This window comes from Sabethes cyaneus, chromosome 3 (assembly GCF_943734655.1).
Source record: "Sabethes cyaneus chromosome 3, idSabCyanKW18_F2, whole genome shotgun sequence".
Classification (NCBI taxonomy): domain Eukaryota; kingdom Metazoa; phylum Arthropoda; class Insecta; order Diptera; family Culicidae; genus Sabethes; species Sabethes cyaneus.
This window is the reverse complement of record NC_071355.1, coordinates 106,310,283-106,337,723: the sequence shown is the minus strand read 5'-3', so window position 1 is coordinate 106,337,723 and position 27,441 is coordinate 106,310,283. Positions and strand designations below refer to the sequence as shown.

The 27,441-nt window shown below is 39.2% G+C and overlaps 1 protein-coding gene across 1 annotated transcript in view; it reads left to right on the top strand.

Annotated features, from left to right (window-relative positions):
- Window positions 1-23,502, top strand: part of LOC128741134 (lipid scramblase CLPTM1L) — a 107,737-nt gene extending 84,235 nt beyond the window's left edge. The window contains exons 4-6 of the mRNA XM_053836728.1: window positions 22,545-22,942; window positions 23,017-23,268; window positions 23,326-23,502. Coding sequence (XP_053692703.1) covers window positions 22,545-22,942; window positions 23,017-23,268; window positions 23,326-23,434 — 759 coding nt within the window. The 3' untranslated portion in view covers window positions 23,435-23,502. The remainder of the gene's footprint in view (window positions 1-22,544; window positions 22,943-23,016; window positions 23,269-23,325) is intronic.
- Window positions 23,503-27,441: the final 3,939 nt, after the last annotated feature.

Below are 27,441 nucleotides of genomic sequence, written 5' to 3'. Positions count from 1 at the left end.
CTGTCTGTCTGTCTGTCTGTCTGTCTGTCTGTCTGTCTGTCTGTCTGTCTGTCTGTCTGTCTGTCTGTCTGTCTGTCTGTCTGTCTGTCTGTCTGTCTGTCTGTCTGTCTGTCTGTCTGTCTGTCTGTCTGTCTGTCTGTCTGTCTGTCTGTCTGTCTGTCTGTCTGTCTGTCTGTCTGTCTGTCTGTCTGTCTGTCTGTCTGTCTGTCTGTCTGTCTGTCTGTCTGTCTGTCTGTCTGTCTGTCTGTCTGTCTGTCTGTCTGTCTGTCTGTCTGTCTGTCTGTCTGTCTGTCTGTCTGTCTGTCTGTCTGTCTGTCTGTCTGTCTGTCTGTCTGTCTGTCTGTCTGTCTGTCTGTCTGTCTGTCTGTCTGTCTGTCTGTCTGTCTGTCTGTCTGTCTGTCTGTCTGTCTGTCTGTCTGTCTGTCTGTCTGTCTGTCTGTCTGTCTGTCTGTCTGTCTGTCTGTCTGTCTGTCTGTCTGTCTGTCTGTCTGTCTGTCTGTCTGTCTGTCTGTCTGTCTGTCTGTCTGTCTGTCTGTCTGTCTGTCTGTCTGTCTGTCTGTCTGTCTGTCTGTCTGTCTGTCTGTCTGTCTGTCTGTCTGTCTGTCTGTCTGTCTGTCTGTCTGTCTGTCTGTCTGTCTGTCTGTCTGTCTGTCTGTCTGTCTGTCTGTCTGTCTGTCTGTCTGTCTGTCTGTCTGTCTGTCTGTCTGTCTGTCTGTCTGTCTGTCTGTCTGTCTGTCTGTCTGTCTGTCTGTCTGTCTGTCTGTCTGTCTGTCTGTCTGTCTGTCTGTCTGTCTGTCTGTCTGTCTGTCTGTCTGTCTGTCTGTCTGTCTGTCTGTCTGTCTGTCTGTCTGTCTGTCTGTCTGTCTGTCTGTCTGTCTGTCTGTCTGTCTGTCTGTCTGTCTGTCTGTCTGTCTGTCTGTCTGTCTGTCTGTCTGTCTGTCTGTCTGTCTGTCTGTCTGTCTGTCTGTCTGTCTGTCTGTCTGTCTGTCTGTCTGTCTGTCTGTCTGTCTGTCTGTCTGTCTGTCTGTCTGTCTGTCTGTCTGTCTGTCTGTCTGTCTGTCTGTCTGTCTGTCTGTCTGTCTGTCTGTCTGTCTGTCTGTCTGTCTGTCTGTCTGTCTGTCTGTCTGTCTGTCTGTCTGTCTGTCTGTCTGTCTGTCTGTCTGTCTGTCTGTCTGTCTGTCTGTCTGTCTGTCTGTCTGTCTGTCTGTCTGTCTGTCTGTCTGTCTGTCTGTCTGTCTGTCTGTCTGTCTGTCTGTCTGTCTGTCTGTCTGTCTGTCTGTCTGTCTGTCTGTCTGTCTGTCTGTCTGTCTGTCTGTCTGTCTGTCTGTCTGTCTGTCTGTCTGTCTGTCTGTCCTATGTTCCTTATAGAATCAACTACTGAACCAATCAGCGTGAAAATTTGCATGTAGAGGTTTTTGGGGCCAGGAAAGGTTTTAGTGATGGTTAGAGACCCCTCTTCCCACTAAGCGGGGGGGCTCCCATACAAATGAAACACAAATTTCTGCATAACTCGGGAACTAATCAAGCAAATGGAACCAAATTTGGCATGTGAAAGTTTTCGAGGGCAACCATATTTTCTATGGTGAATTAGGACCCCTCCCCACTTTAAGAGGGAGGGCTCCTACACAAACGAAATACAAATTTCCTCATAACTCGAGAACTAATCACACAAATGAAACCAAATTTGGCATGTAGGTGTTTTTGGAGGCAAAAATATTTTCTATGGTGAATTAGGACCCCTCCCCACTTTAAGAGGGGGGCTCCTATACAAATGAAATACAAATTTCCTCATAACTCGAAAACTAATCAAGCAAATGGAACCACATTTGGCATGTGGGTGTTTTCGGAGGCAAACATTTTATCTATGACGAATTGGGACCCCTCCCCACTTTGGGAGGGGGGCTCCTATACAAATGAAATACAAATCTTCTCATAACTCGAGAATTAATCAATCAAATGGAACCAAATTTGACATATGAGTGGTTTTGGAGGCAAAAATTTTTTTTATGATGAATTGAGACCCCTCTCCTCTTTAGAAAGCGAGTTATGACCCATCTTTTCTTTAAGAGGGTAGTCTTCCATACAAATGAAATGCAAATTTCCTTTTATCTCGAGAACTAATCAAGCAAATGGAACCAAGTTTGGCATGTGGGAACTTTAGATGGCAGAAATTTTTTCTATGGTGAATTACCACCTTTCCCTTTTAAGATGGAGCGCTCCCATACAAATGAAATACAAATTTCCTTATAACTTGAGTACTAATCAAGCAAATTGAACCAAATTTGGCTTTTAGGGGCAGAAATTTTTTCTATTATGAATTAAGACCTCTCGCCTGTTTAGAAGGAGGGGGGAGCATGCTATGTCCGAAGGAAATTATTTAACTTTCATGCACCTCAGATTTTTCTTCACAGGATGTTAGTATTGGTCAAAACAGTTAATTTAGAGAAGGTATTAAATTTTCTATCTTGGGTTTTTTTACAAAATTCAATTTTCAAGGTTATATAGGGGTCATTCCCTCACAAGTGATCATATCCGTTGTAATCGACCACCACCGATTTCAACCAAATTTGGTATAATTACTTATTCTGACCCCACATTCAATTTCCCAAAGTTTTGTACAGGTTGATCAATCCCCCTTGCAGTGACATGCAATGAAAAATGAGTTTTTTCGAAAATCTAAGAAAATTGGAGAAGCGTCACTGCAAGGGGGATTGATCAATCTGTACAAAACTTTAGGAAATCGAATGTGGGGTCGGAATGAGCAATTATACCAAATTTTGTTGAAATCGGAGGTGGTCGATTACAACGGATATGATCATTTGAAAGGGAATGACCCCTATATAACCTTGAAAATTGAATTTAAAAAAAACAAGATAGAATATTTCAAGACCTTCTCCAAATTAATTGTTTTGACCAATACTAACATCCTGTGAAGAAAAATCTGAGGTGCATGAAAGTTAAACAATAATTACCTTCGGACATAGCGTGGGGGGCTCCCATACAAATGAAATTCAAATTTCCTTATAACTTGAGAACTAATCAAGCAAATGGAACCAAATTTGGCATGTGGGAAATTTTGGAGTCTTGAATTTATTTTATGACAGTTAGAGACCTCTTACCCCTGTGGTAGGTGGATATGGACTCTCATACAAATAAAACAGAAATTTTTGCGAAACTCGAAAACTAATCGACTTCGAGAAATTCGAGACTCTTCCATAAAACATTAGTCAATAAGGCCATTACAAATATTTTATAAAGTTTTTGTCCTTCCGGTGTTCGGCCACTGAAGGGGGGGGGCGAAAAAAAAACAAAGTGAATTTTTTAAGCGAGCAAAAAAAACATGGATTTTAAGAATTTTTATTTAAGGTTTAAACGTGAAGACCGAATCTATCTTGCTTATAATATATACGTTATTATTTTCTATGCAAAAAAATACGACAAAAGACAAAAACGTAGGAAATTTTTTTTGGACGATTTTCGGAAATTCCATTGTTCGAATTTCCATTTCTGTTTCGTGGTAGAAGCGTTAACTCAACTCGGAGACTCATTTTTCGAGTTTTTCAGACTGTAGAGCCCACAGACAATTGATTCTATAAAAAGAAATTTGACTCATATCCTACAGATTATTTTTTTGCCCCCCGATTTTTCAAGCCAATTTCCAAGGGGGGGGGGGGGTGACAAAAACACAAAAACTATCTATAGTAACACTAGATCATTCAGTACGAGACGGCCGCGAGTGTTGCCGGCAACCCGCCCTCGGAAGCGCCGCCCACTGGGGAGAGGCAAATCCCCGCAGAAAGCACTACTGTCTAGGTTTATTTGTTTTCCTAGGTCTACCTGGTTTCCTGGAACGAGCGACAGCGAGTAAGGAGAGGATCGCGAAATGGTACTTTCCACAAAAAAAGTTTTCCGTGAAATGGTACATTCCGCTTAAGGTTTTTCTCAAAATGATATTCGGCGAAATGTTGTTTGAAATACAATCATGGCGAATAGTACTATCCGCTTTCTGGCTATGCAATGAGGGGACAGGGGAGTTGTTTTCTACTTACTGTGAGGAAAAATTGCAAATTTGTATATTAAACTACCCATTCCTGGTAACTAATAAGCATTAACATAAGCAGCAAATCAGCATATCTGACATTTTATGCTGCACGTTGTTGTATATTAGCTTTTTGACTGCATAGGTGTTGTAAATTGGCATTCAAAATTGTATTCAAATTCTTCGTGTCGGTAATTAGCTGTAGATTAACATTGTCAGCACTATAAGATGGTTATCAGTAAAGTAGCTGTATATTTTGCCAAAATAGCATTTAAGTAGCATTTAAGGCGACTTAAATGCTTACTGGCCTGCATCTGAATAGCATAGGTGATGCTTATTAGTTGCCTGGGATGCTTTCATAGTTACGTAACTGCCAAAATAAATCATCTAAGGTTGAACTCCTCAGAAACTTGCAAAACTCGAGATTGTGACAAAGATCATCCGAGATTCATGATTTATGTACAACACAGGTTAATTTGTGGCAATACGAAGTTTGTCGGGTCAGCTAGTGAGAATATAAAACTGGGATGCACCCCACAGGTTTCCTTCAGTTTCATAAATAGGTTTCTGCATGTGGTATTAAGTTTCTACATCTGACAACCTTTCTTGAAGGTCAGATTATTACAATTAGCAGACTTAACTTGAATGTACAATTCTTTTGTGTTTCAGTCATTCGTATGTAATCTGACTTTACCATATGCAATGCACTTTTAAACTGAGTTCATTAGACCTCTTACAAGCTAACGGCAAATTGCCAAACGTTCGTTATGCCTTCCGCACGTCCATTCCCTATCACCCGTGTAGATCTACCACTATAGATCTAAGTGCAGTGATCTCGTATCCTATACACAAAAACATTGTTCATTATGCCTACCGTCCATTATGCCTATCGTCCATTATACCTAACGTCCATTATGCCTAACGTCCATTATGCCTATAGTCCATTATACCTATAGTCCATTATGCCTATCGTCCGTATGCCTAGCGTCCTTAAGCCTATTGTCCGTATGCCTAATGGGGTACACTCCTTTTTGTCACGCAGCTAATTATGCATTGTTTTGCTCTATAAAATCCCTATAACGAAAACGAAACAAAAGTTTTTTTATACCGTGGACTCTCGGAAAAGTTAATTGTTCGGAAAAGTTAAGTGAATATTAGCTCCCATACAACACTCTAAAAAGTTAATTTTTGCCTTAACTTTTCTGAGAGTTTGAATTTTTTGGTTGTCCAAAGCGTTCATTCACACAAGTGTGTTTTCCTTCTATTTATTTCGCATGTTACGATTTTTTGACGCCTTTTCACAGTTTCATACAGAAACCCATCATAACTGGGATTAAAGTAAACTCTTGTACCGGACAATTGTAGCAACAGTTCAATACGGGCACATAGTTATCTCAGGATTTTTAACAATATACTGGAACAGCGCAAACTCAGATTGAATTTTAAATGCAAAAGAAGGAACAGCAGGGAACAAAAAATAAGCGCGAACATCATCAAAACATTGTCGTGAACTACGAAAAATTTAAAGTAAACTAGTATAACCGACTATTTAAAATTTACTGAAAGGAATTAAGTATTGTTTCATAAAGATCTTGCTACACATTTCTTTATGTTACAACTTCCAGATACTTCAAAATGTGTATCCTGTATCCAAAAATACATTTTTCGCTTTTGTGTTTATCATTTTTAATGACTCTTAGGAGTACTCAGAAAAGGTAATATTTCGGAAAAGTTAATCGACCCATTCCCCAATCGATTAACTTTTCCGAGAGTACACTGTATATCCCTTCTCGCTGGAACCTTTTTTCTCACAGTCACTCGCACAACTGTTTCATTACTGTTTATAAAAGCCTTCAAAATTTAATATCACTTTATATAAAGGGTTAACGAAAGACTTTCGGTAAAGGAACGAACCATGACTGCTTCACTCGATGCTCAATAAACGAATGAGTAGTTTATTCGACAGTATTCTCTGAATATGCTATAAATTGAAGCCCCTAGGGATGCTCGAAAGTAGAAATATAATTAATAATAATTATTGCAAACTGTTATACCGGTTATACCAAAGTCCTCCCTTCTGAAGAGAAGACATTCTTGATACGTTTCTGTTTTTTACTTAACAAATTTGTTTTGGAAGCGGTTTATCCGCTCTGCGTAGCGCGAAGACTATACCAGGTGATGTTTTTTTCCAAGATTTAGGAATGTCAATGAAACGATGCTTTGTTAGAAAATTTGTTCGAAGTGTTACGTCTGTTAGTCTGTGGTTTATCTGTATTCGTTTAGTATTTCAAACTTATTATCTATTATGTTATCGCACCTGGCAGCAAGTTTACGAGTCCTACGCAAATTCGTTTTTTAATAATAATTATCATGTACTTACTAAATACATTGAAAATATGCTTGTCAAGCAAGGAGGGGTGCAGTGGGGAGGCAATAACGAAAAACTGATGGTTCAAATTGCTAAATTGCAAACATGTGTGGTAAACGCAGAAAATAACCACGCTAATAATTTTCGCGAGGGACTCTTAATAGATGGAAACTCTGCAACATAAAGCATTCATATTTTACTCCCTTTAGTGGTTTTATATTGATTTTTCTTCGAGTCCTTGCCCGAAAAAAAAATAACAGTATAAGGAAGATAACAATCATGGTAACAGTAAGATAAAAAGAAACGATAAAACGATAATTTTTGCTGTCTTAAAGAAGATAAAATTACCACAAAACTTATTGTTTTGAACAATAGCTCTATTTGCTTTTTCGAGATTTACCATAAGAATGACGGGTTGTTAAGTATCTTAACTCAACAATAAAAAAATGCACTTTTTCATGAACAAAAATAATTATTTACGATAAATTATATTGTGATTTCATAATAAAATTTAAATGTGGTTGATGCCTAAATTCAGCTTAAAGACGAGATTTATTACAATTAGGAGCTAATTTCTTCAAATTATTAAAACAAAATATTTTGTTCCAGATTGTTTATTTTTTAGCTCTCCGGGTTTTATACGACAAACTAAAGTATTTCAATAAGATCGTATCGTATAAAAATAAATGAATGAGATTGAATTGAAACAGTTACAAGTACATCATTAGAGTTGCTCTAAAACGTATTACTATGTGTTGTTGGACTTATTCGCTGCAGCGGATCTAATCGCTTTCTTTAAATTAGCAATTTTCTCGGCAATTGCTCGATTGCTGATACTTTAATGTCGAGATTTGCTCCAAATTGTAGGACCCAACTTTTAGAGCCACTCGCTCTTATCTGAAATTATTGAAATATAATATAATAAATATTAAATATGTTTTAAATAACGTCGTTGACTTACTGGAAATAAATATAATTTTTTTGCGGTGAAATGGCCGGTCTAACGGGATCACCAGATTTCATGCGGCTGAATTGCCGACCAGTAACGGACCTTTTGCGCAGCTCTTCAGCCCCATATAGGGCACGGGAGAGTATTTTCAGCTCATTAAGCGATGGCATCTATTTTTTCGGCCTATGGCCTAGTGCTAGTGAAAGAAAAGGTGGTTTTGACGTTCTTTGAATAAAAAATAGTAGATTACTTCCAGTCTTGAAAAAATAGTTATAACAAATTAAAATTGTATGTTGGCAAAGTATTTTTATTGGCAAAAGAAGAGGCAGATAGGCTGAATTTAGAAACCTGCTGAAAATACCCTCCCGTGCCCTATAGGGGAACCGTGGGTAAGACGAACAGGGTGGGTAAGACGGACAGGTGGTTGATTCTACTAGTTTAGGATTAAAATTCGTAAATGTTTTGATGGGCATCCAACCATCTTGCTATCTCATGATGTCTGGACGTTTCCATCATCATTTAGAACTTTCCAATTTTGATAAAGTACAGAAAAACTAAAAATTGGAAATGATTCTGCGTCTGGATGTAACTTTTTTTCCATCGAAATTAAGCTTTTTGAATGGTTTAATTCCAAAATGTTGCCCATAACATGAAGATTTTCGATTGTATACCTTTTCAAGCAACGTCTGCATTGAAATAATAAGTAATTTCATTTGCGTCTGAAAAATTGTGAACGCTTTAAAAAAATGTATAATTATGGAGTGAAATGGATAACTGCTAGTGTGGGTAAGATCGTCAGTGAACATATTATAATAAAATTGTTGATTTTGCTTCTTAGTGATATCTCAAGCATATAAATGAAAATTAAACCGGTAAACGTGAACTTCAAACAAATTTGTTGCGGCCAGGCATGAAACAGTTTTAGGAATGCCTGCTCATATTTCCGCTGGCAAACAATTTTCTATTGGCTGCCCCTAGTGGGAGGGGATACACTGCCCCCTTCATTTTTTGCCCGCTACACCATCATATTTTACGTATTCAATTTGTTAAGGGTCAAAAATAATAAAATCTATATATATTCTCAGTTGGGGCGATTTACAATACCTGTCCATCTTACCCCCACACATTGTCCGTTTCATCCGCAGCACTAAAAAAGTTCACTTTTTCGGACCATTTTTAATACTCAAAATACACCTTGAAAAACATTTTTTGTTAAATATTTCTCGCGTAACTTTTCAAAAGGACCTAAGTAACATTGAGAGACTCTCTTTGGTGTCCCGTTCTTCCGATTATTACGGCGATATAAACGCATTTCAACAAAAGTTTTCTTGATGATTAGGCAGCTAGTGACACCAGTAACCGATTTATGCAAAGCTGATGTTTTAAAGCGCATTTGCATCGCCGTGGAAACCGAAAGACAAGAGGCACAAAGAGAATTTCTCAATGTTACTTAGGTCATTTTGAAAAATTACGCGTGATTTCACTAGTTGCTTTTGAAAACAATATAAACCCAATTCTTTTTTTGCACGGATTTTTTTTACACGGATTTTTTTTTGCACGACTTTTTTTGCACGGTTTCTCGAAATAACACGGTTTTTCTAAAATTTTGCCAACAACAGTTGTACACTAGAGATGGTCGGGTAGCGGAAAATTTACCCGAAATCCGCACCCGTACCCGCCGGTAATTTGCGGGTTCGGGTCGGGCACGGGCTCTTAATTTTTAGTTTCGAAACCGTGTACGGGTCGGGTCGGGTATCTATTGACCTCATTTAACACTAAAGATTGTCGGGTATTCGGACCCGTACACGTGCCCGACGGGTTGTGGTCGAGTTCGGGTATCAAAAAAAATAAACTTGCGGGTTCGGGTCGGGCACGGGTTTTTATTTTTTCTCTTAATCGGGTACGGGTCGGGTTCGGGTATTTAAATTTTCATACCTGACCATCTCTATTGTACACCCAATTCTTTTTTTACACGGATTCTTTTACGCGGAATTTTTTTTGCATGACTTTTTTGCACGGTTTCTCGAAATAACACGGTTTATTTTTGCACGGTTTTGTTTTACACGGGACGCATCCCCCGTGTAAAAAAAGAATTGGGTGTATTGCACTGAAGTAAACTGCATTAAGGGTTTGCCTTTCTACTATATAAATATATAGTATAAAGGTATAGAAATCACTCGGAAAACCGGAAATGGTAAGAAGGTCCTGCGGGCCGAATCTCATATACCATTCGACTCAGTTTCGAAAACTGAGCATTTTCTGTGTGTGTGTGTGTGTGTGTGTGTGTGTGTGTGTGTGTGTGTGTGTGTGTGTGTGTGTGTGTGTGTGTGTGTGTGTGTGTGTGTGTGTGTGTGTGTGTGTGTGTGTGTGTGTGTGTGTGTGTGTGTGTGTGTGTGTGTGTGTGTGTGTGTGTGTGTGTGTGTGTGTGTGTGTGTGTGTGTGTGTGTGTGTGTGTGTGTGTGTGTGTGTGTGTGTGTGTGTGTGTGTGTGTGTGTGTGTGTGTGTGTGTGTGTGTGTGTGTGTGTGTGTGTGTGTGTGTGTGTGTGTGTGTGTGTGTGTGTGTGTGTGTGTGTGTGTGTGTGTGTGTGTGTGTGTGTGTGTGTGTGTGTGTGTGTGTGTGTGTGTGTGTGTGTGTGTGTGTGTGTGTGTGTGTGTGTGTGTGTGTGTGTGTGTGTGTGTGTGTGTGTGTGTGTGTGTGTGTGTGTGTGTGTGTGTGTGTGTGTGTGTGTGTGTGTGTGTGTGTGTGTGTGTGTGTGTGTGTGTGTGTATGTGACGCTTTTAATCTCACTCACTTTTCTCGGAGATGGCTGGACCGATTTTAATGTTCTTAGTGTCATATGTAAAGTCTAGGTGTCCCATAGGTCGCTATTTCATATTGATCGGACTTTTAGTTCAAAAGTTATGTATAAAAATACGAAAAATATGGGACTTCATTATCTCATAGGTCCCTCAACCGATTTGAACAAAATTGATTGCATATGAAAGGGGAGCCTTGCAAACCCTTAACTTCCAAATTTCATGACGATTGGACTTGTAGTTTGAAAGTTACATAAAGAAATGTGAAAAAATAGTATTTAAAACATATTTTTGTAACATAGAAGCATCAATTCAATGAAAAACATCACACATTTTATTATTATTTGAAAATTACTGCTGAGATCTATCAAACGAAACCGAGTTATTTCAAATCGGACGGTTCATTCAAAAGTTATTCAAACTTTAATATTTAAGCCCCGTATATTAAACCGTTAAAACGTGTGAAATCAAAACATATCAATCAAATGTTGATTGTATTCAATGTGTGTAATGTATGTATATATATATGTATGTATGTATGTATGTATGTATGTATGTATGTACGTTTTTTTTTTTTAGCGAGTAGGGAAATAGCCTCAATCCCCCCTGGAACCACCTTATCGGTATTACTTCAGGGAGGGGCTATTGTGCTTAACGCACGCTCTTAGATAACTACTGGACTATGGTAGTTAGGCTGTTTATTCGCCGTTGATCGGCTTTCCAGCGGTTTTGTAGCTCAAGTACGATCTGGGTAGCAGCTGCATTGACCGCACCCCAGACGTCCGAGCTAGAGCACATCCTTTGGACTAAGTTATCCGGAGTAGTGTCCTGTCCGCTAACTGCCATCATGTTGCTTCTCACGCCCGCGAAACGAGGGCATATGAAGAAAGCATGTTCTGCAGTTTCCTCAACGTCCGCGCATTCGGGACACTCGGGGGACTCCGCATGCCCAAATTTGTGCAGATACTGTCTAAAACAACCATGCCCTGACAGAATCTGTATCAGGTGGAAGTTGACTTCGCCATGACGCCTGTTGACCCATCCGGATAGTTCCGGGATAAGTCTATGTGTCCACCGGCCTTTTGTGGAATCAGACCGTGCCCGCTGCCATGTGATCATCGAGGCCGATCTTGTGGTACTCCGTATGCCTCTAGTTCCACGTTGGTTGAAGCACTCTACGTCCTCGCTGATGGTGATACCAATAGGCATCATACACGCTAAGACGCAGATTGCGTCATGTGAAACTGTGCGGTACGCACTCGCCACTCTTAAGCACATGAGACGATAGGTGCTTTCCAGTTTGGCTAGATAGCTTTTGGTACCTAACGCCGATGACCACACCGGCCCGCCATACCTGAGTATGGACTGGACCACGTTGGCTAAAAGCCTTCGCTTGCTGCCATATACCGCAGAGCTATTAGACATCATACGAGACAATGCCGAAATAGCTGTGGAAGCCTTCTTGCAGGCATAGTCGACGTGGCTCCCGAACTTGAGCTTGTCGTCGACCATGACTCCAAGGAGTATTAAGAACCGCGTTGACGAAATAGTGCAGTCCCCGACACTGATATTTGCTTGCTGCACCGACTTGCGGTTGTTCACCACGATAACCTCCGTTTTATGATGCGCTAGGTCCAGTTTCCTGGATCGCATCCAATCTTCAACAATGCTTATAGAGTGGGCAGCCGTCAACTCAACCTCTCTGATAGATTCACCGTAGACTTCCAAGGTGATATCGTCCGCAAAGCCGACAATCGCCACCCCTACCGGAAACTTTAGCTTCAACACCTCGTCATACATGACGTTCCACAACACCGGGCCCAGTATGGAACCTTGCGGAACCCCTGAGGTGATTGGAACGCATTTCTGACCCTCCTCCGTGTTGTAGCATAGCACACGATCCTGGAAATAATTTTCCAGAATTCTGTACAGCGACACCGGCACTTGGACGTTCCGAAGCGAGCTGGCTATGGAGTCCCAGCTAGCGCTATTAAACGCATTTCTCACGTCGAGCGTGACAACTGCGCAATAACGAATACCTGTCCTCTTGGGCTGGATTGCCACCTCGGCTGTCTTAGTGACACACAAGATGGCATCCAACGTAGATTTGCCTTTTCGGAAGCCGAATTGGTTCCTTGACAGACCGTTTGTACCCTCCGTGTACTGTACGAGTCTGTTAAGGATAACCCTATCCAGCACCTTGCCGGCAGTATGGAGTAGACAGATCGGCCTATATGACGAGGGGACACCCGGAGGTTTTCCCGGCTTCGGCAATAGGACCAGGTTCTGTCGCTTCCATCTGTCCGGAAAGTGGCCAGCTTCCAGGCATCTATTCATTACTGCCCCGAATAATTCGGGAGCCTCTAAAATAGCCGCTTTAATGGCCATATTCGGGATACCGTCTGGCCCCGGTGCCTTGCTCACCTTTAGGGATTTAGCGATATCAATGAGTTCCTCGTTCGTAACCGTCACTTCCTCCCCGACCTCCAAACCGCCGTCGCCCACGTTACTTTGGATGTTCGGCTGGGAGGCCGACCATCCTACGCTATGGTCTGAGATACTGGAACGTCGGCCGTGGAACGACTCAGCGGCTTGGGGCCAGGGCCTTGGCTCGTGGCGCGGAAAGAGGCCCTCGATGATCCGCTCCAGCATCTCTGGCGATTGCTCAGCGGGCGCCATCACACCCTTGGTCTTTGCCATTACGACTCTGTAGGCATCACCCCACAGGTTCGCATTGGCACTAGCACATAACCTTTCAAAGCAGTCTCGTTTACTAGCTTTTATCCCGCTCTTAAGTGCTGCGCGTGCAGCAACAAGTGCTACTCGACATTCAGCCCTGCTTTCATCCGAACGAGCTCTTTGCATAATTCTCCTCGCACGAAAGCACGCTCCGCGGAGTTCCACAATTTCATCTGTCCACCAGTAAGCCGGTGACCTGCCATACCTAGGACGACTTTTCCTAGGCATGGTAGCGTCACATGCTCGCGACAGTACCTCAACCAAATGATCAGCGTTCGGATCGGGCATACCGCGATCACCGCACTCTCTCCGGATCGCTTCCACAAATACTTCGGGATCGAAATATGATGTCTTCCATCCACGGGTGGTTGGAGTGTTGGCCCTACTCGCCGCCTGCCGCTTCGTTATCTGACCGACACCATAGCGGACCGCCTGATGGTCACTGTGAGTGTAGCCATTATCTACCCTCCAGTCTCCTATCAGACCAGGACTGCCGAAAGTTACGTCGATGATAGACTCCGCACCGTTCCTACTGAAGGTACTTGTGTTGCCGACGTTGGCCAGATCTACGTTAAGCTTTGCCAGAGCCTCAAGCAGAATCCGACCCCTATGGTTCGTGCGACGACTTCCCCACTCTACCGCCCAAGCGTTAAAGTCGACCGCCACAACCACTGGCCTTAAACCAGTCAGCACAACTGATACTCGGTCTACCATCCGCGTAAACTGCTCGATAGACCAACTCGGCGGAGCATAACAACTGCAGTAGAACACTCCACCCACTTTGGCAACCGCAAATCCCTGCAGTTGACACAACCTCCTGAACCGGGAACCTGCTTGTTGTCCATATAGCCGCCGTCGCAGACCTATCCGAGACCCAGTTGCCGTTTCCGGCAGGGACGCGATATGGATCCGAGACTATGGCAATGTCCATTGCTGACTCAGAAACTGCTTGGTGTAACAGCTGCTGAGCCGTGCTGCAGTGGTTCAGGTTGAGTTGTGTCACTTGCACTATGAACGTGGCTTAGTCGCCGGCACACCGGCCGGGCACCTTGGACCTCCCGTTACGTGCTTTGCGTCCCGTTTATCGGTACAGATCAGGCACTTAGGAGGCTCCGCGCAGTCCTTTGCTTTATGGCCAGCACTGCCACATCTCCTGCACAACTGGCTCCTATCTGGCCCCTTGCAGTTCCAGGCTTTATGTCCGTGCTCGAAACACCGGAAGCAAGCTTCCGACTGCTTAGACACGCTCAGTGGGCATACCGACCACCCCACTTTTAGCCTAGCAGCTTTCAGGGCTTTGTTTCCGTCAGTCAGCGGAAGTCGTATGGTGGCTACCTGGGTCCCGGCCGGACCCTTGCGTAGGCGAACCGCCTCGGTTGCCACCACCACTCCACTTTGCTCTTTGAGAGCTTGTACGACCTCACGCACTTCGGTGATCTCGTCCAGGTTCTTAAGCTGGAGAGTCACTTCTGGTGTGAGAGCACGTACCTTCACTCCGTCCCCGAGCACTCCTTCCGCTATGGGCTTGTATGCGGAACTCTTCTTTGTGGCGTCCTTCTTTAACTCGAGGATCATATCGCCCGTGCGTGAGCGGCGGATACTCCGTACGTCCGCGCCCAGATCCTTGAGTAGGGCGTCTCCTCTCATGGCCTTCAGAACCTCCGAATATTTCGACCCGTCGGTTTTCAGGATAAGAGCGTCGTCCTTCTTCGCTCGCTGTATGTATGTATGTATGTATGTATGTATGTATGTATGTATGTATGTATGTATGTATGTATGTATGTATGTATGTATGTATGTATGTAGGTGTGTATGTAATGACAATTTGCAATTTTTAAATTTGCATTGAAATTCAAGAAAAGTGAGAATTACGTCAATTGTCTGAAGTTATTGAAGCCTCTTAGTGGAATACGAACTCTTAAATTAAAGAAAAGAAAAAACTTTTACCGACTAAATTCCACTATTTAATATTTATTCGCGACAGATACGTATACGCTTTGAAATAAGACACTGATGAAGCCTGCACGTCGTAGGTGAACTACGTATCTGTTGCAAATAAATATTAAATAGTGGGATTCAATCGACAAGTTTTTTCTTTTCTTTGATTTCAGAATTCAATTGTCATTTTCTTCACTTGCTGTTGCTCACAATTGTACAAGAAAAGCAAAAAGCGAAGAATAGCAGTTAATTTAAGCATGTAGATATAGTGGTGATAGGATTAAAAATACTAGTAAGTTTCCTCAGTTTTCGAACTAGTAAGTTGATTTTTCCAAATTAATTTATACAAATTGCAAACAAATTTTCCGCATCAATAGATGCTCTTTTCAATCCATAGATACTAGAGCTTAGAAATGTTATATGAAAAATAGGAAGTAAACGTTGCACGGTAGTAATTTTGTAAGATTTATTTTCGTTAGTGACATTTTAAAGGACAGATGTCTTATGTCATGAATCATGTTTTAATAAATAAATCAAAAATGACAAGCACTGAAAATCATATCGATCATATTTCCCATTCTCAAGCATGTTTATGGTGCAGCTTTTGCACTATTTTTCGACCTCATCTTGTTTTCCTAGCCCTCTAACGGGATACATTGGAAAAACGATGCGATCAAGCTAATGACTATCTTTTCATAAAATTACATTCAAAAGAAGCATAAGTTTTGATTTTCATGCAAAAATACTTATCTGAAGGAGCGCCAGCTAAGAAAAAGTTCAATTTCTCTTTTTCATATCTAATGCTTTATTCAGTTAGGCCATTGCAAATCATATTTAAAGTTTTTGTCACCCCCCCCCCCCCCCTTGGAAATTGGCTTGAAAAATCGGGGGGGGGGGGGGGGGGGGGGGCAAAAAAATAATTTGTAGGATATGAGTCAAATTTCTTTTTATAAAATCAATTGTCTGTGGGCTCTACAGTCTGAAAAACTCGAAAAATGAATCTCCGAGTTGAATTAACGCTTCTAGCACAAAACAGAAATGGAAATTCGAACAATGGTATTTCCGAAAATCGTCCAAAAAAATTTTCCTTCGTTTTTGTCTTTTTTCGTATTTTTTTGCATAGAAAATAATAACGTATATATTATAAGCAAGAATACATTCGGTTTTCACGTTTAAACCTTAAATAAAAATTCTTAAGATCCATGTTTTTTTTGCTCGATTAAAAAATTCACTTTGTTTTTTTTTTCACCCCCCCCCCCTTTAGTGGCCGAACACCGGAAGGACAAAAACTTTATAAAATATTTGTAATGACCTTATTTTTTCTAATTCAGATATATTGTAAAATTCAAGCCAAGCAGACTAATAGCAAAGCTTTGAGATTAATCATTTTGTTGTAGATTTCCTTTTTCTTCAAAAGCGAAGCATAATAATAATTTTTCTGAACTCTTGTTTTTCAAAGATGCTAACTTTTGAACGCATGGTATTAATATCAAAATATCAAAAAATCTGCTATAATCATATATTTCATATTGTCAATTCAAAACAAGTTTCGTGGCTCTGAAGCCGGAAGTTAAGGCCGTCTGCAGACCCGTTAGAGGGTTAATTTATAATTTTCTATAAATGGGTCATTCCACGGGAAATTAACAGTCAAATTTTTTTTTACTTTCGGAATATTTTTTTTACGTTCTTTGTTCAAAAAAAATCGACACGTATTTTTTTATTTCGATGTTACTGCTGGAATTCGCAAGATATGATTTTTTAAAGTATTGTAATCTGAAAAAATCACTATTTTTTAAATGCTGATTGTAAACATAATTTATAATATCAAAAAATAACTTTCTACCAAATGTATTTACTATTCCACGTGCTTTCAAAATTGGTATACCATACCTCCTCTCGATTGTTTTTCAATAGTTAAATAGTGCATTTTCATGAACAATTGTAATTTTTTCAAAGTTGGAACTTTTTTTTCTCGATTTTTACCTTTGTTATACAATATAACAAAGGTTTAGGAATTGGTCGAAAAACACGAAGTTGATCTGAGGCCCGGAGGGCCGTGTCACATATACCAATCAATCAGGTTCGACGAATGAGCAATGTCTGTGTGTGTGTGTGTATGTGTGTATGTGTGTGCGCTTCAATTTTCAATCGCCTATTTCTCGGAGATGGCTAAACCGATTCGTCTGCTATAACTTTTATTTGAAAGGTATTTTTACCTAGTATATCACTATTAAATGGTTTCGTGGTCTGACTTTTAGTTTAAAAGTTATAAGCAAAAATGTGAAAATTACGTGACACGATTTTCTCCGGAACCACATAACCGATTTCATCGATCTTAGTACCAAATAAAAGCTCTTACTATTGCTAAACTTCACGCCAATTTTTATTGAAAACAAACAAGTGGTTCAAAAGTTATGCCTAAAAAAACAGTTTTGACAAGGTTCAAATGATCGCCTGTTTCTCAGAGATGACCAAACCGATTTACGTGCGATTAGTTTCATTTGGCAGGTAATATAGCCGGATAGATCACTATTGAATGGTTTTTTGATTGGATGTTTAATTTGAAAGTTATGAGTAATTCAATACACCACACCAAAATTAACAATAATTTATAATGATTTTAACCAAGAAAAATAACCTAATTTCAATTATTTTAATATCAAACGGGAGGTTTTCACACTACGAATATATATGCAACATTTCATAAGAATTGGTTTTACCGGTCAAAAGATATTAACCCTCGAACACTCGCACCAACTTTTAGAACACAGTTACTCGCGCGCACAATAGCCCGAAACCAAAGAAAACGTGCGCACTAGAGTTTTGACTAGGAAAACTTAGTTTTAAGTTTATCGAACCTTTGGAAGAGTTTCTTGAAATTGAAAGCTCTATCGTCTGGTAGAATTTAAATTTTGATTAATCCCCCCTAGAAGTGAAATAAAAAAATTATTTTCCTTCAGTTTCAATATAACACATTGATGTGTTCTGCAAAGTTTTAGAGCATATTATTACAAGAAATTTTGCTGAAGACAGTAACCTTCTATCTCTTCAACGAAGAGATCTTATTTATTGTATACGAATTTGAAAAATCAGTTTTTCTATTTTAGCTCTTTTTGTAATTGTTGTATGACTTTTTCATGTATTACAAAGTTGTATAAATAATAAAAATACACAACTTGGCTGAACATAGTATACCTCTATGTTTCCTTGTTTACGAACTGTAGAACTTTGATTATAAAATATACCCTGATTTTGACCCCGAATTACTCGACTACCAACAGACGGATACATTTTAAACATTTTACATTTGCTGGTAGTTTTGCTGCACACAGACACCATTTTTCCATATGAAGAAACGAAAGAAAATTCCAGTTGGGGCCAATTGCGGTACACATCACATGCTTCGTTTCTGTGATGTCGGTTTATGCTAATCTATTTTCCTAACAATTTAAAGTAATAATGCATTGAATAATTCTGACATTTTGCTCATAACAAGTTTATTGAAGAATATACGTTAGTATATACGTAATATACGATTTGTAACTATATAACAATATGGCATTCAAAAACCTACATATGGTGTACAAAATACAACAACGTGAGTAACCGAAGGTTCATAAAAATTGATGAAATTTATTCAAGAAAACTTTATTGTTGTGAATCAAATAGAATGGCGTTACAGGAAATTAGTTCAAAAACCTATTAACTAGACCTTTACTACGCAATGTATATGTTAAAGAATAATATTTCATCTTACAACTTACTTTTACTTGCACTTACCCTCATTAGTAACAACTTACTCAGCAATTTCATGAAAAAAGAAACTATCAAAATTTATAAGTGCTTCTATTTGTTTCAAATTTTGTAAACTTATTCAATTTCCAAAAATTTCATGTAAACCAAACGTGTCGATTTCTATCTCAAATTGCAAGTAAGACGGTATAACAAAGGTTCCTTTCACCACCAGGTGGATTAAATCAGGTTTTTTTATTTTAAAATATTTGTTGATCTTTCTCGAAGAAGTATGCAAAATTTCGAAATGGAGAAATGAAAACTCTGGAATTTAAGAGTTTTTATGTCTTAGCGCGTGTGTTAATGTGAAGCGAGTGGTTATGCTCAATCGATGTTCTAACCCACGGTTAGCTTCATAACGAGGTCGCCTTTGATGCTATTAAGTGTAACGTGTCGTGGAAGCGTGCGCGTTCATCCGCTCGTTTGAATTAACTTGCGCGCTTCGATATAAAAATTCATAGCTTCTAGAGTTTTCATTTCTCCATTTCGAAATTTTGCATGCTTCTTCGAGAAAGATCAACAAATATTTTAAAATAAAAAAAATCGAGAAAAACAAGTTCCAACTTTGAAAAAATTGCTATTGTTTATGAAAATGCACTATTTAACTATTGGAAAACAATCGAGAGGAGGTATGGTACACCAATTTTGAAAGCTTGTGGTATAGTGAACACGTCTGGTAGAAAGTCATTTTTTGATATTACAAACTATGTTTACAATCAGCATTTAAAAAATAGTAATTTATTCAGATTACAATACTTTAAAAAATCATATCTTGCGAATTCCAACAGTAATATCAAAATAAAAAAATACGTGTCGATTTTTTTTTGCACAAAGAGCGTAAAAAAAATATTCCGAAGAGAAAAAAAATTATGACTGTAAATTTTCTGTGGAATGACCCATATATTAATTGAAGTCTACAAAAATTATCTTTTGTGTATACATTATTTTTCTATAAATCACGTAAATATTATAAAACTAAATAAGGTGTTCATTAAGTAGCATAAATGACGCTTACAAGTATTTACGCACCCAAGGAAAGAAAATATAATTGCTCTACGCAATACGTTGTGAATTTTACTGGCAAATAAGGATTTTGAGGAATACGGAACGGATATTTAAAAATATACTCAAGAGTAATTATAGATGTACCTGGGAAATTAAATAATGATTATTGCGGCAGTAGAAAGGCTAGGTCACGCCGCTAGTTGGATTAATTCGGGTTTTATAAATCATAAGTTCTCTATATTATATTAGCTGTTCTTCTTAACCTGTTCATCTTTCCCACAGTTCCCCTATACATAGCCAAGTTTTGCGCAAATGCTCCTCATTTTTCGACATTATATTAATATCTTCAATTTGTTTAACTGTCATATCCACATGGAAGAAAATATATAAATGCTTGTATAAATGGTCGTAAATGTATGTGTTGCTGTTGTAGTTGAAAACCGTAATAATCGACGTGCGACATTCGGTTTATTGTTCTGTGCAGCACAATTACGTTGCAGGTAGAGCGCTGTGAACGTACAGCGCTGCGCTACACGGCGCACCACTTGCGACGTACTTGAGACAGAACAAGAACAAAACCGAATGTCGCACGTCGATTACTACGCTTTTCAATTGCAACAGCAATACTATCACTGATGGTGACCGGACGAGAGCCATAAATACGATAGCCATACGTACGAATGCCATATAGACGAATGCCATAATGTATGTTTGCCATAATGGACGGGAGCCATACAAACGGATGCCATAATTGACGGTAGCCATAATGTACGTTTGCCATAATCCATATATTTAACGTTTCCTAGATGGTTCAGGCAACGGCAAGTGTTCGCCGGTGACCCGCCGTCGGAAGCGCCGGCCACTGCGGGGGGCAGCCGCCCCCCGCAGAAATCACATGTCTAGGTCTATTCGTTTTCCTAGGTTTATCGTCCTCTAGTTAGTTTTCCCTAGTCCTCACATCGAGATACCCTTTATAAAATAAAAAGCGGCAAAGCCGCTTTTTCAAGCTCAATCAAGAAGGCCTCTTACGACTTGGTCGCGCTGGTCCTTTAAGCTTTGAACTGGTCGAAGTGTAGTTCTGGGCCTCCATACCAAAAATATGAATTATGGCAAAAGTACATTATGGATTCCGTCCATTATGGCAAACATACATTATGGCATTCGTCTGTATGGCTCTCGTCTATTATGGCAAACAAACCTTATGGCAATCGTCTGTATGGCAATCGTACGTATGGCAACAGCCCGTATGGCAAACGTATATATGGCTGATGGGGTGTCGTCATCACTGATATATTGTTATTTTATGCATTTAGTAAAAAATTTTACTTACAGTGATTGCATTTGGATCATTTCGGGCTCTTTTCGCTTTTGCGACCGCTTCCACCACTAGATCCTTCAACTCGGCTACTTTCTGTTTTAGTTCATTTGTTTTTTGACGTAGGACTACGTCTTTCAGATAGGTAGCTGGTATAGGGGGTAATTCCAAAAAATCTTTCCCGAAAAGGTCAGGTCAGGTTTTGAACGCTAATAGCTTAGTGGTTTCCCGATCGATTTTCAATATTCTTACACCAATCGATTGGAAAATCTTCTAAGAATTGGCCCAAATGTAGAAAAGTATGGATTCTTGATGTTGAACTATTGAAAATTTGAAAATAATAAACCTGTGTTTTACCAGAATTCTCGCTTCGTGATTGGTTGTTGGAAATGACGTCATCAAAGTGGAAATGCGTTTTCACGCTTCGGCTTATAATTCAGTCAATTTTCAATAGATTTCCAAGATGTTTACACCAATTGATCGGAAAATCGATTTGGAAAATATTGAAAATATAGAAAACTATTGATTTTTAATGCGCGGCATTAAAAAATTGAAAATAACTAACTCGGTCGTACTGGAAATTGTCGCTTTGTGATTGGTTGGAACAATTTCCATTTATTATCGAACAAGTCTTGGTACAATTCAGGAATCAACGAGAAAGTCGATGGAAAATTCCATTTAATTCAACTATAACAAAGTCTGTGGTTAGTCTGTGGTATAATTAATAAATTATATCAGTTTACATTGGTTTGCAGTACATGCGCATAAAATTTTTTCGTGCATATTAACACGGTAAGTGGATAAAATCAACGCGCCATGATAATTTTTTCTTTGCGTGCTAAACAGAATACTAGAATATGGCCTCGCATAAAAATATGATTTTGGTGTTGAAGTCTAATACTCTACATAATAGCAGCAATAAATCTGATCGGTCATGGTGTTACTGTTCTAATAGCTCTATATAACAACAGATTTATTGTGGTTTGACAAGCAACCGTATTACGATCAATTTCGATTGGTGCGCTATATTGCATGGATACGCTACACGTATGGTAAGTTTATAAGAGACGTGGTGCAGCCAAGAAATTTGCTTTATAACAGTTAATAACAGTTTTATTATAGTTTTGTAGATAGCTACAAGTGTATTTTGACTCGTATCCCTTTGGTATTGCGTAATGCCATAATAAAACCAGAGGTAATGATTAATACCGCAATAAAACCCACATAAAATTCAAGTAAAACCAGTGGCTTTAGAATTGTTACTTGGGAATCAACATGTCTAAATGTTTGAACCGCTCAAAGCACGTAAGCTTTGACCAAACCAATGCTGACCGCAGATCGTACTTTCTAGGCACAAAAGTCGTAGAATTAAACATATAATTTCATTTTTACAGATTTTGCTTTATTATTTACAGATTTTATTAAGATGCTTAATAAAGAAACTTTACTCTGTAATGTTGCCCTTACGCAATGAAGATGATTACACTATTCCCCATACTACCTTATACCTTTCAGTTATCTATACCAATGTCACTACATTTAGCCCATATCACAACTAATAATATATTCGTATTATAAAATTGATTATATATTTTCCTTTCAGATTCTATTCGACTTTCTTGCCTTTAAAAACGACATTCTTTTTTGGAAACAAAGGAAAAATTACGTTGGACTATCTGCAAGATCTGTACTCTGGTGTGCATTCAGTCAGATAATTATATTTCTATATTTGTTGGATGAGGAAACTTCGCTAATAGTACTGATTCCCGCTGGAGTGGGGACCATTATAGATTTATGGAAAACTAAAAAGATATTTCGACTCAAGTTAACGTGGAGAGGTATCCAACGAACAAATGCTTTAGAACAAATGGACATGCTCATTAAAGCTGAAAATGATACCAGAATGTTTGATAAACAAGCTATGAAATATCTAAATTGCATTTTATACCCCCTTTGCATATGCGGGGCTGTTTATTCTTTATTATACCATGCTCAAAAAAGGTAATTTTTATATTGACGGATAAATCTTTTCTTCAGCAGTCTCATAATGGCAAAATTGTTTCTTTTAATTTTAGTTGGTATTCGTGGACGATACACTCTCTAGTAAATGGAGTTTATGCTTTCGGGTTCTTGTTTATGCTGCCTCAACTATTTATTAATTATAAACTCAAATCGGTTGCTACGCTACCGTGGAGAGCGTTGATGTACAAAGCTTTTAATACCTTTATAGATGATATTTTTGCATTTATCGTGACAATGCCTACTTCTCATCGTATAGCATGTTTCCGTGATGACGTCGTGTTCATTATATATCTCTTTCAAAGATGGTAATTTTCATTAGCCTATTGATATATTGATTTTACGTGATCTTTTCTTTATACCAGGCTGTATCCTGAGGACAAATTGAGAATGGATGAGAGTTCATACTTAGCCGCTGATATTGACGGTGCCGATTCAATTACTGTTGCTCAAAATTCCAAAAAACATAATTAAATAGTAAACTTCAACGTTAAATTTCAAGCATTCCATCCGAAACAGTTATTATTTACATTGTTAACAAACAATTTAAAATAAAAATAGTTTTCTAATATACGTACGCAAATTATATATTAGAGACCGTGTCGATGGGTTCACGTCGTCAACCCACTATACAAAATAGCGTTAAGGCCCAGACACAATGTATACGGATTTTACTATGTTGCGGCAATTTAACAGTTTCTCCATGGGGTTTCTGTCAAATTTCCGCAACGCAGTAAAACCCGTATGCATTGTGTCTGGGCCTTTACGTAGGAGAGCGGAACTACTACGAAGTTGCCAAACCTGTGTAAATAATGTAGTAGAGGTTTTTATTTTACAGAATTAGGATACTACATTCACTTCCTTTTTATCTAACTATAAAAATGGATTTCTGTCTGTCTGTCGGTATGTTGCTTATAGAATCGAACACTAGTAAACCGATCAGCGTGAAAATTTGCATGTATAGGGGTTTTTGGAGCCGAGGCAAGATTTAAACAGCATTTTTGACATTTCTCTAATACATCGCATGTTTTGTTTCCGTACATTAGTTTAGTTTTACCGTGCTTTAGTTTTACCCTGAACACGCGGAAAGAAAACATGCTATGTATTAAGGAAATGTCAAAAATGCTGTTCAAATATTACGAACACGTCCGCCATTATGGTTCGTAAAAAGCTATTAGATTTACCCGGAAAAAATAACCATTGTAGTATTACACCGAGTTAAGTAAAGTTTAGATCGAGCAGCCCCTTGTTTCTATGGTCTGCTCAGAATTATATGCTAGTTGAGTCGAAGAGAGAAAGAGTACCACTTGTGGTACGTTTGATAGATGTGAGCCTACTCGAGTGCCACTGAGTTGTTCACCCACTGGAACTCGGGAGAGGTTAGAAAGTTATGTGGGAGCGGGTGGTTGCGACGAGTACGCACCTCCTCAAGATGAGTAAACCCTTGTTCGGCTATTTGTCCAAAGAAAAAAGGAGGACTCGGGTTCGTTTCTGGCTTCAAGAGAAACGGTTCGGTTGGATCCGAAACTTCGGATGCAGGAAACCAATACCTTAGAATGCTTCGCGGTGTCTCCTTGGGAAAAACGGACTTTCGTAAATAATTACGTAGTTGCGGTTAAGACGTATTTTTAGTACGATGCCTCGCTGATCTGAGGGATAGCAAACTGTTACTCTGCCACTTTGTTCTAGACCGTGGAAGAGTTCGGCAGTGATTTAAAGAGTTTTACTAGTTCGGGCCGCGTAGTGATCTAAAGGTATCACGTGTAAGGGCAAGATATTTTATTCAGTAATTCTTAAGGTAGTTTTCTTATAGGTAGATTAACTCGTTCGATCTGGTGCAATAATCAGTGATTTGGTCCCGATGCGGCAAACCGCATTCCTGAAAGAGGTATAAATTAAATGGGCAGAGTGCAAGTGCATGAGGCTGATTCCGATATTACGATGTCGAACAATATCATTTTGTGCAGGTAGAAAAAGCAGCAGACGTCAGCAATCCGAGCTACATCAACCGTTCCCGTCCAGCTGTACCACGCCGTTATACCACTGACGAACTGACGTGACATGAGCGTTTTATTTTTGACTCACAAGATCTTGCCAGCAAACGACCATTTGCTTACAAGCGAGAGAACGCTTATGTCAAACAGCAGAGCGATGTACAAAGGTACGGCAGACATATTTATGCAAAATTCAGTTTATTTCACCGGAAATCTATGAATATCGGAAATAACCCGGTAATTCTTTGTGTATTGCAAAAACAAAGGATAAAGTAAGTTTTACAAAGGATTTTATGCATTCACTTGTTCTCCTAGTGTGTTTTTATTTTTTCGTGACGGTCACACATAGTTAGTGAATGACATTCTGCCATGTGAATGACATATTGGTGTTGATGCGTAGAAGATTTTCCGATCGATTGGCGTAAAAATATTTAAAATCAATCTGGAAACCGCTAAGTTATTAGCTCTCAAAATCTTTCATTTTTGATGACGCTCGCATTTTTGGTTTTTTTTGGAATGACCCGCTATACCAGCTACCTTCCTGAAAGACGTAGTCCTATGTCAAAATATTCAAAATGATCTGGAAACCGCTAAGCTATTAGCGCTCAAAATCTCATTTTTTGGTGACGCTCGCATTTGTTGATTTTGTGGAATGCCACCCTATTCCAAACCTTGCCGTAAGACGTCAAACTTTTTTCATGTCCTGTGTCAAAAATCTAATGTCAAACGCAACCAGAGCGATCTGTCAAATACAATCAGTCGTTATCGTTGGAAAAAATCAGGGACACGACTAAAGTAAATTGATACATACCAGGTATGTGCCAATGCGAGCTATCATATACACTATGAACTAACACATCTAAACTAGTTCTGAGATTTCAAGCATTTTGTATGGAAAATTAGTTATTTAAAAAAAATCGTTGGATACGCAAGGATTGCCTGTTTTTTCTCATATCTTTTATGTTTATGCTTAGAAGATTATTTCTCAATTGCGAGTTGAACCGTTGAACAGAGCGGATGCGTTTGCAAGTGACCGGCGCAAATAATTTGCTACGTGATCGGAAGATAAGTGCAATGATCGAGTTTTGTGAAATACGCTGATAAAGCTCAGCTAAAGTGATTAAGGAAAAGGTAAAAAGTGCTGGGAGGGGTGCAGAAACAGTGGTGATACGCTGTCGATTGCAGTGGGCAAGTGTAATTTGTCGATACGTGAAGTGTTTGGGACCGGCATCAGGCTGATTAATCGATGATAGCTGGTTGGTGTTGGGTATAGTGCTGTTGCGAAAGGGAGAGTAAAGTGCGGGGATACAAAAGTCGTTTAAATAAATCTGAGTGATAAAATTGAAAAGAAAGTGTAGAAGTGGCTTTGTTCTGCATTTCTTTTATAGCGAAATCAATAAAAAGCGCGAAAAAAAAGCGTTGAAAAAAAAAGCGAAGCAAATGGTGAAAGTGTATGTTAGTGGTAGTGAGAAGTAAGATCAAAAGAGCACGAGAGAGGAAGTGTCTAAATAGAGTAGGCGTAGTGGAAGGTAATATCGTTTGGCGTCGCAACAGCGGAGCAACGAGCAGAAAGAAAACGGAGCGCGAGAGAACAGATTCCGCACGAGCAACTATACTGACTGGTCGCACATAGAACCCGAACTTGTGTACGGGTATAGGTGCTATGTGAAAAAATTTTCTATTGCAAGTACGTATGTAAAGGACGAAAAGAGCGAAGCCAACTTATCTCATTCGCGGAGCGCTGCGGGCATGTTAAGTACGCACACACATGCGCGTGTAAACAATCTCACAGCGCACAGCACTACATACATACTGCAGGCGACGGTAAGTACAGAATTCACAAGAACCAAGGGGTAATACACAATGCTGAAATCGTCACGGGGATAGGAAGTCACCATCGCTGTGCCTTCTCCTGGTTTTCTGGTCTCTTTTGTTTTTCACTTTCTTTTTAGGATCAAGTATGAACAGGTTACAAGCACTCTGAGGAAGTCTACAACGCTAACAGGGCTTAATTGCAACAGAGTTCTTGGTACAAGAAACTAATATTGGATGTAGATGTTGTATCACATAATAAAACAAATGTGCAGGTACAGACTTAAAACCCGATTTAATCCACCTAGTGGTGAAAGGAACCTTTGTTATACGATCTTATTTGCTATTTGAGATAGAAATCGACACGTCTTCGAAACATAATTTATCTATTGGTTATCGGTGCGTAGTGCTTTGGTTTACATAAAATTTTTGAAAATTGAATAAATTTACAAAATTTGAACAAAATAGGAACACTTTTAAATTTAAATTTAAATTTTTCATGTAATTGCCGAGTAAGGATAAGTAAGTTGTTATTAATCTGAGTAAATGCAAATAAAAGTAAGTTGTAAGTGGAAATCTTATCCTTTAGCATATACATTGTCTAGTAAAGATCTAGTTTATAGGTTTTTGAACTATGCATAGTTTCCTGTAATGCCATTCTATTTGAATCACATC